Source organism: Culex pipiens, chromosome 1 (assembly GCF_016801865.2).
Source record: "Culex pipiens pallens isolate TS chromosome 1, TS_CPP_V2, whole genome shotgun sequence".
Classification (NCBI taxonomy): Eukaryota; Metazoa; Arthropoda; class Insecta; order Diptera; family Culicidae; genus Culex; species Culex pipiens.
In genome coordinates, this window is record NC_068937.1 from 123,144,281 (window position 1) to 123,161,172 (window position 16,892).

Below are 16,892 nucleotides of genomic sequence, written 5' to 3' on the forward strand. Positions count from 1 at the left end.
TACTGGAAAGATTTTAGGTTGTTTAAAGTTAAGTGAGTTTACACCGATTTTATACAGTAAGAGATATAGCTCACACTAGATCTCAGTGGCAAGTATGCTCATTAGCGTGTCCCAAAAAAACACGAAGTCGAGGAATTCAATGTGCTCAGTTCTCAAATCATAGAAAATCATGTTAGAAACAACTCTCTCATACATGAAAACTTTCGGAAATATCGTTTACCACGTTCCCTGGGCATTTTTTTGAAAAAGTCAGTTTTTTCGACAATTTCACAAAATCTGCTTAGAAAAAATGGAAAATTTTAAAATTTCAAATAACCTATACCATTAAATGATGGTCTGTGGTCCAATAAACAAGTTAATGTATCGATTTGGCCTTTTAAAACCTTGTTTTCACTTTCCCGGTAGCTTTTATGTCGAAAAATACGAGTTTTTGCTTTACTTTTTTTCAATCTTTTCCCTCGGTATTGAACACAAAAATTTCCTCATGTGTGGGAATACATGCATCTTGTAGGAAATTTTCCGCCGAAGATTTTCGTCCAAGCAACTTTGAAGTTTCATCAACTCTGAGCTGAGATATTCCAGTTTTTGTGAAGAAAGAATATTGAATATTTGAAAATGTTGATATTAATCATCATTTGCATACAATATTAAGAATAATTTAAGCCTAATTTGAAGTGCGGCTGTATTGCATCTGTTTTTAAACATGATTGGTTCATCTTTCAATACTAAGGGCCACCTGGTGTTGTTTTCTCATGGCACACTACGTGCTAAATCAATGAATTACTTTTAGCAAATAACTCATATTTAGAGCATTTTGCATTTAAACCAATCGATGCACGTTTGCTGTGTTTCCATGGATACAAATAAACAAATAACAAATCGATGCATCTGTGCTCTCTTATGCTAACTAGATAGGAAAACCAGTAAGCTAAGTACAAGAGAGCACAGAGGCATCGGAATATATGGTTCGACTGTACGGGGTTGGCAATTGTCCACGCTCCATACAAAAAAGTTTTTTTTATGGACAATTGACCACGAGAAGGAGAGGGAGCTGAGATTAAAAAAAAATGTCTCCGTGATTAATGGATGGATCCCTATAGAATAAATTCCAAATACTTAGTGTTATTTTTAATTTACCTGAACATCGGATTTATCAACAGGAGTTATAAGAAGGGAGTGTAAACGTTAGGTTGTGGTTCAGATCACGGAAATGCGTACAATCGAACCTTATATTTGTTATTTGTTTATTTGTATCCATGGAAACACAGCAAACGTGCATCGATTGGTTTAAATGCAAAATGCTCTAAATATGAGTTATTTGCTAAAAGTAATTCATTGATTTAGCACGTAGTGTGCCATGTGAAAACAACATCAGGTGGCCCTTAGTATTGAAGGATGAACCAATCATGTTTAAATACAGATGCAATACAGCCACACTTCAAATTAGGCTTAAGTTATTCTTAATATTGTATGCCAATGATGATTAATATCAACATTTTCAAATATTCAATATTCTTTCTTCACAAAAACTGGAATATCTCAACTCAGAGTTGATGAAACTTCAAAGTTGCTTGGACGAAAATCTTCGGCGGAAAATTTCCTACAAGATGCATGTATTCTCACATATGAAGAAATTTTTGTGTTCAATACCGAGGGAAAAGATTGAAAAAAAGTAAAGCAAAAACTCGTATTTTTCGACATAAAAGCTACCGGGAAAGTGGAAACAAGGTTTTAAAAGGCCAAATCGATACATTAACTTGTTTATTGGACCACAGACCATCATTTAATTGTATAGGCTATTTGAAATTTTAAAATTTTCCATTTTTTCTCAGCAGATTTTGTGAAATTGTCGAAAAAACTGACTTTTTTCAAAAAAATGCCCAGGGAACGTGGTAAACGATTTTTCCGAAAGTTTTCATGTATGAGAGAGTTGTTTCTAACATGATTTTCTATCATTTGAGAACTGAGCACATTGAATTCCTCGACTTCGTGTTTTTTTGGGACACGCTAATGCTCATGTTCAGTCGTTTTTTTTGAAAAGTAAAAGAACGATATTTTTTGAGAAAGATAAAAATTATCCTGAAACCTTTCATTGATTTTTTATTCCATCGATATCTCGCAAAAAAGTGAACAGAAAGTTGTTCATCTTTGTTTTATTTAACTAAAAAATCAAATGAAATTAGATAAGGAAACAAACATCTGGAAAAAAAGTTTCTAACTAATGAAGTTGTAAATCGCAATGCAACTCCAAATCCTTTCGAGAATCACATTGGGTTATCGCAACGCATGAAATAGGATAAAATTCCCCATTTTCTCATAAATTATTTAAATTTTGAAGTCCAGCATTTGGAGCTGAGTTAGAAGTAAAGGCCAAAACAGCCAGCAAGTGCCAGCCAGTTAACTGTTTGTTTGGGGGGTATTATATTTACATTTCCTGGTCGAGCGTCCTGCTGGGTATGTCCGACCAGTGGTGTGGAGATGGTCAGCCACTTTTCCTGCAGCAGCAGCAGTAGTAGAGCCGGTTGGACTTCACCCACACCAAAATTGCCGGTGGAAAGCACCCAACAAGCTCTGGGAGTAAGCGATAGAAGTGGTTTCGGTGGCTTCTGTGGCCAAAAGTGAGGTTAGGACGGGGAAGGGAATCTCTGTTTGATTAGTAAGCTGGGAAGGATCGTTGGCGTGTTGGGAAAGCAGCTGCTGAAAGTGATCTGTGTTTTGGAATTTTTAAATTTATTTCGTCTTTTAGATTCTTCAACTGAAAACTCAATTAGAATTATAGCTGGGTAATTCTCCGACAACTTACACAGCAGTTGCCCCGACCCCTCTTCGATTTGCGTGAAGCTTTGTCCATGATCACGAATCCGAGGTCTGTTTTTTGATATCTCGTGACGGAGGGAAGGTACGACCCCTTCCATTTTTGAACATGCGAAAAAAGAGGTGTTTTTCAATCATTTGCAGCCTGAAACGGTGATGAGATAGAAATTTGTTGTCAAAAAGACTTTTATGTAAAATTGTACGCCCGATTTGATGGCGTACTCAGAATGCCGAAATAGTAGTTTATGCAACAAGTTGCAAAAAGATGATTTTTTCAGCACGAGTCGTACATTTATCCAACGAGGTTCACCGAGTTGGATACATACGAAGAGTGCTGAAAAAACTAAGTTTTGCAACGAGTTCCATACAACATTTTTTGCAATTCCAAAAAACACCCATTGAGTGAAATTATATGTCAAATTTTCTTGTATTTTGTCAATAAATCGTTTGAATCAAAAAAATGTTGAAAAGTGTTACTTTTCGAAACAAGTGCTGAAAAGTTCAACTTTTCAGCACCCATTTCAGTGCTGAAAAGTAGAACTTTTCAGCATTTATTTTGAAAAGTGTTGCTATTCGATTCTGTTATTTTTGGTACAGAAAAGTAGGCTATTTCGTCGTTCAAGAATGACAGGAAAAGTAAGTAGTTTCACGACGGAATTGCAAAAAACATATTTTTCATCGAAAAAAACACTAAGAAAGCTTAAAATACTCTGCCATTTTCCGTTACTCAACTGTAGAAAAATTTGGAGCGAAATTTAATGTACTTTTCGAATCTAAATTGCCCCAGAAGGGTTATTTCTTCATTTAGAACAAAATTTTCATTTTAAAATTTCGTGTATTTTCTTACTTTTCAGGGTTATTTTTCAGAGCGTAATAATGTTCTACAAAGTTGTAGAGCAGACAATTAGGGGGAGAGGGGGTAATATGCACCCCGGGGCAAAATGCACCCCCTGCTTTTCTCGGTATTTTGAAGAATTTTTCGGGGAAAAAATCATAGAAATTGGAAGCTTAACATTGCTAAACCAGGCTGGAAAAATTTGAGCATCGTAGTATAAAAACATCTAAAGTTATTTGCAAAACTTTAAAATGTTGTGTTTTCATCTAATTTTCATTGAACTTTCATTATGATTTTTGGACAATATAAAAAGCATTTATTGTTATTGTAAGTGATGAGGTATATAGTTTTTGTCAGAATCTTCACTATTCTGTAGATAGATGTGTCCAAAAACATTAAAAACGCATTTTTAATTAAATTTTCTGCAAAAAGCGTGGTCGGGGCAAAATGCACCGCTGTGAAGCTCCTTTGTAAAAACAGCGGTGTCATCTAGTGGTGACTAGTGAAAACTGCTTTTACCCGGTGCATTTTGCCCCAATGTTGCGGTGCATATTGCCCCGCATGGTTGTTTGAAATGAATGAGAAATGTTTTTAGAAATTTGATATTTTCGAACAATTTTGAGGTTTTTTAAGACTTTTTTCACATGGATGACGAAGAACAATAGTTGTTTTAGAACATCGAACAAATTCTTCCACAGTAATGCTGTAATGGTTGAGAAATCACAGTTTTCCCTTAGGGGGTGCATATTACCCCCTCTCCCCCTACACCAATTTTGATATGTAAACATCAGACACTATGTTTGAGGTTAAACCTAGAAATGCTACAAAACAAACATGGTGTAAAACTATTGGCCACTCGCATGAATATTAAACTCCCCACAGGGGCGGCGGTCAAAGCACCTTGTCAAAAGGCTTGTTTTTTTGTTTCACAGATCACATTGTTCAATCTCTTTTTTTCAACTGAATCCTAGACCAGGTCGGTAAAATATGAATCATTCATAGATACGAGTCCGATTGACGTGAAAGGTTGGAAAAATCGCACTCTCACTACGGCGAGGGAAAATTTTGGGTGACAAAATCGGTAAAAAAAGAAAAAAAGGAAATAAAAGTATGGAACGACAGATTTATTGCTCGTTAAACACGACTTGGTTATCTAATAGGACCGTTCCCCACGGTTTGTCTAGGTTGGACTTTTTTCTTCTTTTGTGTTGCCTGAATTTGATGAAATAAGGGAAGGGTGGTCAAATTTTTTTCTTTAGTTTTTTTGTAAATATTTCTGTTTGTCTTTCAATGTGATTTTTTTTTAAATATTTTCTGATGTTGACCATTTTGATTATTTAACTTTATTTGGCATTATGTAATAACTCTAAAACACATTTCACATTTTTCCTATCCATTGTACATCCTATTTTTCTTCAATACTGAAAAAAGATCGACCCATTTGCCGTGCAATGCCCGTGGGAGGCGATGTCCTAGCGGTGTTCCAGATTAGCCCCACAAAACGTCATAAAAAAAAGTTACCCAGCTGTCATAAAATGGAGCAAGCGGGAAACCCACCCCAAAACCGGCGAAGGAAAAAAAAACTAACAGGTTCATCACCGTTGTGGCGCTGCAACGATTTTGTTTGTCTCGTTTGTGTGCTGCTGGCAGCTGGCTGGCATAAAACTTGGTCCATGGAATTTTGATAAAGCTTATCAAAATGGGATGAATGCAGATTCCTTGGGAAAAAGAAGGCGAAAAAAATGGAACCATTTAATGCTGCACAAGAAAGCTAGGAATTTCACTTTGTTTGGGCTTGGTTAGTTCACGGTGTGCTTGATTTGAACTAGGCAAAGTTAAATCTTCGAAATAAAATTATTGTGTTAGTGGAATTATTTCATGAATCTTACTTTGGAAAATAAAACGTCAAAAATAAAGTTTTAGATACAAAATACCATTTTCATTTTTTTATGTGTTTTTATGTGCTCACAATTCACCCCTTCACTCATGAGTACAAATCAAATTTTTAAATAAAAAAAAATGAGTTGAAAAACTTGTTCAACCGATTGTAATCTTAAAAGAACTCATTAACATTCCAACGTCCAAGGCTCCAAAAAAGTTGGAACGGTAACTTCAACTCGATGGTTCTCGGGCATAACTCAACCAATCAAGATGAATCTTTTTCCAGTGATTTGTTAGGATGTCTAGATGATTCTAGAACTTTGCAGAACTTAATTTGATCAAATCTGTAATTTTTGCGATCAAAAACATCGTTCGAACTTTTTTATTTGCGTGTAAAAAAAAATCGCCGAAAATTTCGCGGAGGCAGTCGTTTTAAAAAAGGTGGAACGATGTTATAGGTCGCAGAAATTACAGAATTGTTCAAATCAAGTTCTGCAAAATTTTAGGATCATCTAGACATTCTTACAAATCACTGGAAACAAGAATCGTCCCGATTGGTTGAGTAATGTCCGAGAACCAGCGAGTTGAAGTTACCGTTCCACCTTTTTTGGGAGGCTTGGGCGTCCGTGTAAGTTGGACATGCGTTGGGCGTTCCAGTGTTAAAAAGCGTTTATTTATTCCGGTCGTCGATATTTCAAAACTAAACAGAGCAAAAATCACAGCGTTCCCTAAGTATGTAAACAAATATTCTGCATTATTCCTAACAACATGAAACCCCAGACAGACCGGTCAACAAATGACAGCACAGAGTTATGAGTTGCACCGAGGCCACAGCGGAGATTTGTACAAAAATGTTTGATAACTTTCATTTTGCAAATTCCTGCCCTAGCACTCAGCCAAAACCCAAAATCCTCAACAATGCCACAATTTTCCTTCAAATTTACGCCCCACGCCACCCGGGTCCAACTCTCAGCTTCTCCATACAAACAGTAATGAAACGATCTGGAATTTCTCCCCCCTAACACCCACCCACTGCCAGAACCACCCACACAGCAATTTTCCGTTTTGTCTGATGTGGTTCTGGCTCGATTTCCGTCCTGGCCCTTCCCCTCATCGGTGGTCCGCAAAAAGAGCAATGATACGGTTGGGTTAAATGCCATCCCGAGAGTTTACCACCCCCACCCCCTCCCCGTTTTTGGGCAGGGGGTAGGTTTGACCTCAAAACCCGACGAGAAGTGGGCGGCAGCAGTGGCTTGAGTGGACGTATTTGTCCGGGAGAATGCGGAAATGGGACTCAGCCACAAACATTATTTCCACCCACACCCACACGATTTGCTTGCGCTGATGGGTGGAAGGGGGAAAATGTGGAGAGTCGGGGATAGGAAAAAAGCGGAAACATGTCAGTGACACTTGTACAAACATTTCACTGGGCATGTACATTGGCATGTGATGTTTGGTTTCGCGAAACACCCGATTGGCCAATGGAAACGTTCGATTTGCAATTCGGTAAGTGATTTGTGGTGCTGCCTGTTAGATTTATACGGAAACTCATAACTCGTTTTTAGAACACATGAAGTTAATAGATATAATTTGATAAATATACACAAACAAATTCGTTTGGTTTGGTTAACCGTTTTATGCATTGCCTCGAAATTTGGTTGAATTATGATGCCGGAGACTCGAGTTACAATCAGAATTTAAATAGTAAATGTGCATGCAAGAGTGGCGAAACGGCCTCTGACTGAAGGTTGTCTCTCTTGTAGAGTGTGTTAAGATCGCACGATAATATCGATAATATCGGATCATAACAACATTGCACGCGTTTTTTACGGGGTTTGATGAACATCTCAGGATTGAAATCAAGTTTCGTGGATCTGTGTCAAAGGTGAAGCATTGAAAGCTGCGTTCTTCACTCAATATGGCTCAAAATCGATGTGCGACAAGATGGCACGATCAGTAAGAAGTGACGAAATTTTGTTCGATTTGCTCAATAATAATTAATTCATAGTTGCTCAATGTTTAATTTAGAATTATTCTAAATTACACACTGAGCTACTATGAATTTACAAATAAATAGCATTTGAACAAAGGTTGAGTTTTTTTGGGGTTTCCAAGCAGCAAATTGATTCCTGATACATATTATGTTTTGTGAAACTAGCTCATCATACAATATTTTCGTTTCCAACCCAAGCAGGAAACTGAGGCTGTCTGGCTAAGGCAATTCCAAATTTATAGTTCCAGCCAGACGTGCATCGGCACTCAATAGCACTTGACAGTTTTTCTAAGGCCATGGCTTGGCAAAGGCACCAAATCAATTTGTTTTATACAATAAGTATGTTTTTTTCATTGCACTATAAGTTACTGAACGACCGAAACCTTTATCTTCACTTATTCGCCAGTTTTAGCGATGAAGTGCTATTTGAGTGCTAAATAGCACATTTAGCACTTGAAATATTTGTGTTATTCAAATCACTATTATTTTGTTGGTAATGCACATTATATAGTGAAAAACGATAATTATAGACATCGAACTTAAGTTTGATGTGTTGCACAGTGAGCAAAGATTCACTCTGCCGGTTTGCTTAGGCCATCATCCCAAAATGTGGTGAAGTGCTATGGAGTGCCGATGCACGTCTGGTTCCAGCAACACAATATTCTGAAAATGGATTAGATTTCCAAATTTCTAATTTGAACTTATTTTTTTATATATCTCGACTTTTTTTTGATTAGGTCCTATAAACATATGAAAGACAATAGTTTATTGGTCCTTTAAAAAAAACTCTGGATATAATAAAATATAGTTTTATTAGTTGTAAACAATACAAGTAGATGGATTAATCACGTGATCTTCTACTAATCGTCATAATATTTGTACAGATTGCGGTAGTTGTTTCGGCGTGATCTTCTCTTAGCATTGTTTTGTTTCACCGTTTTTGCTTCGTTTTCATTTTTTGTTTTGTCGTCGTCGTCCTCTGGAGAGATATCCATGGGGTTTGGTTGGCACTGCATCTGATCTGTGTGGTGTTTTTCGATCAAGGTCGTTAGCTTTATTGTTGTTATTGCTGCTGTTTTAGGTGGCGTTTTTTTCTGATTCTGTTGCTGTTTCTATTGCTGTTGCTGATGGTATTGGTGATGGTAGTGTTGGTGTTGGTGGTTGTGATGCTGGTGATGGTGTTGTTGTTGGTGTATTCGTTTTATTTTTTGTTTCTGCACGCCTCTTTCCGTGTTGAAGTGGATTAGCACAATGGCGGCAAGTCTTCACCTGCTGGTAGTACATAAAGTACCCCCAATCCTCCTCTACTTTAATAAAGGATGGAATTGGCTTCGTCTAAACCATCCGGACAGTTCGAACTCCATTCGGGATCCCTGGGAAGTACTCCCGCTAGACCTTTCTCCGAATGGAGTTGACTTCCCCGTAGGCCTCGAGATGAGTGGCAATTAATTCGTTCGGCATGTGCGGCGGCAAATCGTGGACGCGAACTTGGATGGAGTTGTCCTCCAGGAAAATAGGTATGCGGAAGGCTTGACCCCTGCATCCTACCTTGTGTTTGAGGTTGTGGTGGTCGACTAGGTCCCAAGCTTCCTCCGGCGATCCTAGCTCGATGATGACGTGGTTTCGGGTGCTGTTGAGTTGAACTTTTTTTTAAACGTTTAAGGTCCAGTTTGAGGTCGTTGGTGATGAACTTCAAAACGGATTCGATGTTCGGCATGACGTTAAAGTCAATCACAACGGCGTTCCGCCGATATTTCGGCATGATGAACGATTTTTTAACACGGCCCCGGCAGGGTTAGGTGCTAGTGTTTACGTCCGACAGCAGCAAGAGCGAGCTGTCGTCTGAACTTATTCAGACAAAGAACATCCACCAAAACACCCAATTGCTTCTCAAATGAGCGGTGAAATCTATGCATTTGGCTCCAAAGTGTTCATGCTATCAGAACCAATGAATCTGCTGCCCTGAAAATAATTTCACAAACTAGTTCCAGTGAATTTGTGGAAATTCGAGCCTTTATTTAGTTTTCGAACTTGTTGGACTTGAATCACTCTAATGAATTTGTAGTTGATTCTCGTTCAGAGCAATTATTCATTTCAGAACTCGACATTTTTGAAGTGCTTCAGTTTCGTCAAGGTATGAGGGATTATGGCTTCCTGAGCACGCTCTAATCGACAGAATATAATTTAAATGAATTCCCTTCCAACACATCAAATTGTAAATTTCGTGTCTGTTGCGGGTGACCGCTGTTGTGAACGGCCATGATCAACGATGATCAATTTTTTCAAAACATTTTTCGTAAAATCGCAATAACTCATGATGGTTACAAACAAACCCCATATATTTACATATCAAAATTTTTGTGAATGTCTGCTCTACAACTTTGTAGAACATTATTACACTCTAAAAAATTACCCTGCAAAGTTAGAAAAAACACGAAATTTTAAAATGAAAAATTTTGCTCCAGATGAAAAGATGACCCTTCTGGGTTAATGTAGATTCGAAAAGAACATTAAATTTTCCTTAAAATTACATGTTCCAAAAAAAATTACAGTTGAGAGACGGAAAATGTCAGAGTTTTTAAAACTGGGCGTCTAATTTTACATAAAAGTCGATTTGACACCAAATTTCCATCTCATCACCATTTCACCAATTATTGAAAAACATTTCTTTTTTCGCATGTTCAAAAATTGAAGGGGTCGTACCGTCCCGAGATATCAAAAAACGGACCTCGGATCGTGATCAGTAGCAAAATTTACCTCTTAGGACAAAGTTTTACGCTAATCGAAGAGGGGTCGGGGCTACTTTTCCCGATTTCGTGTGAGTTGGTAGAGAATTACCCATAGCTTATTTTGGAGAAAAAAAAACCCGTCATCCAGAACAATGTATTCCCAAGAAACTTTACTGCGCCTGACTAATGCAGACGAAAACAATCCAAACAGAAACCGAATCCAACTCCCACCTCGAAACGAAAACAATGCCAATAACAACAATAATAACGTCAGCGGTTTCGCAAACCAAAAGTACACTATTCTGGCAGAAAATAAACAATCCACTAATACTGCTGCTCGTTTCTGCTACTGATGTTGCGCCCGAAGGGGCCTCTTAAGCTCTGCAACATAACCTCAACAAACCACCAACGGTCGTGCCACGTGGAGTCTCGTGCAAAAGAAACAGAGTGTGTATAGGGGCAAATAAAGCAATTGGGAGGAGGAAAAATATGAATAATAAGGCAAACTACACCAAAAGCAGTGCAAAGCACAGGGGAATCCTGGTAGTTTGACTATTTTTAATCTGCTGGCCGGCAGCGAAATTATGAGAAAGTTTAAATTTTATAAGATTTGAGATATTATGAATCAGTATTGCTGATACAGCTTATCTCAGTCCCGGGCATTAGGTAGTGTAAGCCCTAGCACTGCCTCCAATGACCCAGTTCAGTGTGCCAAACCCAATTTTCTTACTGTTTTGCTTCAAGCCATTTTTTCAAGACACCCGAAAGTACGTGTGTATTTGTACAAATCAAACAGGAACGGTGATGCTCTGGTTTGTTTTTGACAGTTTTATGCTCGAATGTGTGTGCTTGAATAGAGTTATCTAAGCCCGATCCCACGCACACTAATGCATCATTTGTTTTGCTGACCGATACAAAATTTATCCTCAATCTTTTTCGTGTACGTACACGCAATATGAGGGCACATAGATAACTAAATTTTTTTGATTATGACTTTAAATTAGTTTATAAAATGTTAAACTCCAAAGAAATTTCAAAGATGTCCAGCTTCCTACTTCAATCACGCTCAACGATCATGCAAAAACCACAACCTTTCAATCACCGGCTTATTCACTTCCTCCGGGGTGACATCCAAAGCGCCGCAAATCACCGCTGACAGAGCCAGAGAAACAATATCCGGTCAATGTGTGCCTTCAGTCGTCAAATTTAATCGGCTCCAGTCCTGATTAGACCCCACACAGCCACACATTGAAGCCGGAAACCGATCCAAACCAAACCAACAAACATACCGCTGTCACAGACCAACAGACTAGAGCCTATTTAAAAATCCACCAATCAGTTTTCCAACGGTTTCTTATTTTTAGTATTTTGCACATACGGTTAATTTTTAACACATTTTTAACAGACTAAAAAAACGAATTTTAAAAGAGTACAACATTGAAATAGTGTTACTTTACCCTATTCCGTAAGGTCCCACAACGCCACCTACACACAGCAATAAAAAAGTTTAAATTTAGAAGGTGTAATTGTAGAAGGTTGAATACCTCAATTTACACTACAAAATGCGACATTACACCAGAATAGTGGTAAAATTACAAGTTTTCAGAGGTGAAATTACACATTTTTCTGACATAAAAGATATTACCATGATTTTTTTTTCTGTGCAGCCGAGAAGAAAACAGCCACTAGATGGCGTCGTTACAGCTTCCCCCCCCCCCCTCTGACAAAGAGGTGAAGGAATGTAGTACCGCGGCGGACCCAGGCACATGGAATCATTTTATTGAATTGTCTGTCGTTGTCATATCTTTTATTTCATTGGGTAATGGAAGCTCGGTTGCCCGCGAGGGAGATGGGGAGGAAATAGTGTAAATAAAAAAATCTTTCTCTTATTTTCTTATGGAGGGAGCTGTCACTAGGGCTGGAGTTGTTATTTAAGAAAAAAAAATGAGAAGAGGGTGAGTTTACCGAGGGAAAGCTTTCGCTGATTGCGCCCCCTTGGTTTGCGTGTGTGTGTTTCTGTCAACCGAATGTGAATGTTGAAACTACTGGAAGGACAACTGATTTGATTGTTTGGCGTGGAGTACATTTGTTTCCGGTGGATTCTTGGGAAACAGTCAAACTGATTTGCTAGATGGAGTTGCCTGATTGATTGCGAATCATTTGCTTCGTCTGTCGATGTAACCGTCCAGTCCAACAAACAAACAACGCTTTACGCAGATTTTAACAGCCCAATTATTTAGATTCAAAAAATGAGGACATAAGTTCGGTTCACATTCCTGGGAAGCAGAAAAAGTTATTCGCGATTTTTATTTTCCGGCTTGCCTGAAAACTTCCGCTTTAGTTGCAAATCGACGTCGTCGTGCTATCTTGTCGCACCCGCCATTTCGAAGTTCCGAGAAAAACGCGTTTTAATGTTTGACCTTGAATAAACAAAAACTAGAAGTCTAACTTGTACGTGCGTCAAACGCGTTCTGACCTGAAATCCCTTTGGCCAGCTGTCGCACTTACATCAATACTCAGGGAGCGACAAGATAGCACGACTAGATTGAAACTACTTGCATATGTAAAGTGACAAAAATGCACGGAGTTTTTTTTCGGTTTTCATTGAATATCTCAGGATTGCAATCGTATTTTGGGGATCTGTGAAGGTCAAAAGGTGAGGCATTGTGAGCTGCACAAAGTGGCGTTCTTAACTCAATTTGGCCCAAAATGCACGTACGACAAGTTAGCACGACGGCGACGAAATCATGTTGGGTGGGGCTCACTAAGGTGTATTGACCATGGTGTACCAGAACATAAAATAAAATACCCAGCGTTTCCAGAATCTGTTAGAATTTTTTTCCTAATGAAAATTTTTTAATTCGATTTCTCAAAACAACATGTACTCTCTTTCTCTCTCTCTCTCTCCTCATGCCCTCTTCAGTCCAGTCCAATCACGTTCATCTAGAGCTAGAGTAGCTCACTCGAGCAAAACTGAACTCACGTGTCAGTCGACTGTTTAGTGCTGAAACGTCAGCGGTGGCATGCCGGGGTTGATAATGCCCTGGAAGTTATTTTTTACACTTACTTGTTGATGGCTTTAATTTTTTAAACATATTACAAATGATAAATTTTACTTTGTTTAAGTGTAAGAAAAAATAACCCTATAAAGCCCATGGTTACTCCTGAGCATTGCTTTTTTTTATACTAGTTTAATCTCGCTCAGGGCGCGAAAGAGTTAAATTACGGAAAACTATGTTCAAAAACGAATATTGGCATAATATTTATGTATTGCCTTACTGGCCCACTTCCGAGGTTGGACTTCCTTTCCCCGAGCATGGGTAAATAACAAGGGAAATGCGTAATAATACCTTTCTCTGGTATCAATACCAAATTTTGGTATTCCTGGACCCTTAAAAATTTGTCTTAAGGATTATGCAAGAGCAAAATGTGGTATCATACCAATTTAAGGTATTGTTTTGATATTGCAAAATTGCAGAATTTGTCAATGGTCGAACACCACATTTTGGTATTATTTTGGTATTAAAGTGTTTTACCAAATTCCTCTGAAACTATGGGAAAATTTTGACCAATTTTGTCAAAATAATTAATTTTGCGCTAAAATGATGTCTCAAAGCGAATGCTTTCATTGAAAACCGGAAATTTCAAACTTGATTTTAAACATTTTTGATATACCCCCTACAGAAATGACTTAAAATTGTGGAAAATTTTCTAAGTCAGGATGGCACATTTTGGTATTATTTTGGTATTAAGGTGTTTTATCAATTTCCTCTGAAACTATGGGAAAATGTTGACCAATTTTGTCAAAATAATTAATTTTGCGCTAAAATGATGTCTCAAAGCGAATGCTTTCATTGAAAACCGAAAATTTCAAACTTGATTTTAAACATTTTTGATATACCCCCTACAGAAATGACTTGAAATTGTGGAAAATTTTCTAAGTCAGGATGGCACATTTTGGTATTATTTTGGTATTGAAAGGTTTCATCAATTTTCTCTGAAACTATGGATTTTTTTTAAATTTTTGACGAGATAATTAATTTTGCGCTAAAATGACTTGAAACCCAAAAATGTTAAAGCTGATTTAAATTTTTTTTGTGATATACCCACTAATATTTTTTTCAAAAACGTTGAAATTTTTCTAAGTTGGGATAACCAAATACTTTGAAAAACGAGTCAATCAACAGATTATTGAATTTTGGTGAATTTCAATCCAGTTTCATTTTAATAATACTTATTTTTCAATCTTGTTATTTTTCAGAAGCTTCAAGAACTTCAAGTACAGCCGTTCATCAATGACAAATGCATTCGGTGTGGTGAAGAATATCACTAAAAACAACATGGAATCATCAGGTGAGTAGATTTGGTTGTTGCATAAGGATCATTTACGTTTTTTTCACTAACTGCAACTGCTGCACTAAAAATGGTATGAAAATAGCAAATTTTGGTATTACTTGTGCAAATACCAGCGACCAAAATGTGCTCTTGGTTGCCCAGTAATAGATGGTAAAATACCATGAAATCAAACCAATATCATGTTTGTGGAAGACCACAGGAATACCAAAATATGATTTTCCAAGAGCGCGGGAATACCTAAAATTAAAACCATGACAATACCAAGTTTTGGTATTGAAGCAATGTTCAAAAATCCAGAAGACCTCAACTTGGTATTGAAATGATTTTATTTTGTGGTATTATTTTACCTTTGGAATAACATGGTATGGTATTGTTGTGCCCTTCCACATACAAGCTTTTGGTATGATTTCATGGTATTTTACCATCTATTACTGGGCAACCAAGGGCACATTTTGGTCGCTGTTATTTGCCCAAGTAATACCAAAATTTGGTATTCCCGTGTTATTTACCCCTGCTCGGGTCACCACAACAAATCAACCAGTGCTTTCATACATTCACTCACATATTGCCAAGTGGGATCTTTGCCAGTAGAACTTTGTTCCAAGAAACTGAGTGTTCCTACCCTGATGTCGAGTGACACAAAATCCCCAAGGCAAAGCCATGGTAGCAAACATAGTATCCACGTGGACTTAATTTCTGACCGTGACAGTTAATACCTTTTCCGTGCACGTGCTCGGGGATTCGAAAACCAAGTAATACAAAGTAGGTACAAAAATACACTTTCTGCGGGGATTTCCGGTTGACCTGGGTTGAGAGATTATTTGCTGTGTAAGAGTATGTTGTTTCCGGATGACATACGATGAAAGTATGGTTATTTTGCTTAGTTGCAGATTGGAAAACATCTTCGACTACAATGTAAACATTTTCCAAACATCAAATTACAAAAACAACAAATTATCAATTGAACAAAACAAAAAATCAACCAAAAATTCAATAAATTAACAAATTACAAATCATCAAATCAAAAAATCAACAAATCAACGAATAACAAAATAAACAAATTGAAACCTTTTTTTGTAACCATAGTCTCATACTGTCATTTAAATCAACTCCTGCTGGTAAGGGCCGGAACCATGGAAGTGATTTCCAACAAGACTTCCGAAGAAGAAGAAAGAAAAGAAAAGTGACACTCTGGGAGGTGTTGCACCGTAGTCAAAAGAACAAAAAAAAAACGAAGAAGAAAGCCATCCACGTCTTCATTCCGGTGCCAAAAAATTTGATTTATGCAGAAATTTGAATTTATATGCATACAGTTTCACTCAACAGTTTCTGAACGGTCACCAGGAGGAGGGTACGGCAAAAAAAAAAAAAAGAGAGAGTTGCTGAAGCTGCCGTCATCATGCAATGCAAAACGAAGGACGGCTTGGACTCGAATGGGTGAAGGTTTTATGTTGAATTGAATAAATGATTTTTTTTTTATATCAAAAGTCGCTTAATTAACTGGTCTTAGTGCCTAATTTTAGCAAAATTTTGGAGATAAGCACAACTATCGAGTTTTTACCGATACCAAGATTTTTTCTTTAATTTTTGGCAAATTTGGACAAAATACGACCTTTATCCTAGATACCAACGAGGGTAGAATTTTCATCAAATTATTTTTTTGACGCTCACTTTTGAAAGAGAATTTGTAAAATTTTAGGATTATTGGTCAGAATTTCCACTAACTGGCGCTTTTGACCTTCTGATAGAAACACTTTTCAATGTTTGACCTTGAATAAGCAATAACTAGCGAACAACTAGTTTGGTTGGATTTGGTTGCCGGAGTCCCGAGTTATAATTAAAAATGTTTACAGTAGTCGGACAAGTACTTGTGTCAAACGCGTTCTGACCTGCAATCTCTTTGGCCAGCTGTATGCAACTTAATTTAAAGCAATCTTCAGGGTGGGTCAAGATAGGATCTGTGAAGGTCAAAAGGTAAGGCTTTATGATCTGCACAAAATGGCGTTCTTACCTTAATTTGGCACAAAATGCACGTGCGGCAAGATAGCATGACAACGACGTGAAACGAAAAATGCCTTTTCACAGATTTAAGCTTAACTTTTTTACAAAGAATTATTTTTAAAAATAGTTTTGCAACTTTCCCGCAGTCGAGTCACACTGCCACTGCAACTTCGACGGCGACGAGCCCACTGAGTTATGACAATCTATGAACCTCGGCGCGAAGAAAAATTGCACCAAACTGGTGGTGAAAAATCGCAGCGCAAAAAAAAAAATCTCCTTACCA

At 37.6% G+C, this 16,892-nt stretch overlaps 2 protein-coding genes across 2 annotated transcripts in view; one reads left to right on the forward strand and one right to left on the reverse strand.

Moving 5' to 3' along the window:
• The window catches only part of LOC120427279 (uncharacterized), a 255,636-nt gene that overhangs the window by 123,859 nt on the left and 114,885 nt on the right, over positions 1-16,892 (forward strand). The window lies entirely within an intron of this gene.
• LOC120427281 (uncharacterized) lies at positions 8,913-9,285 on the reverse strand. Its single transcript, XM_039592130.1, has 2 exons — positions 9,215-9,285; positions 8,913-9,153 (listed from the first exon to the last, which is right to left on the reverse strand). Exons 1-2 carry the CDS (start codon positions 9,283-9,285, stop codon positions 8,913-8,915), a joined length of 312 nt encoding a protein of 103 aa, XP_039448064.1.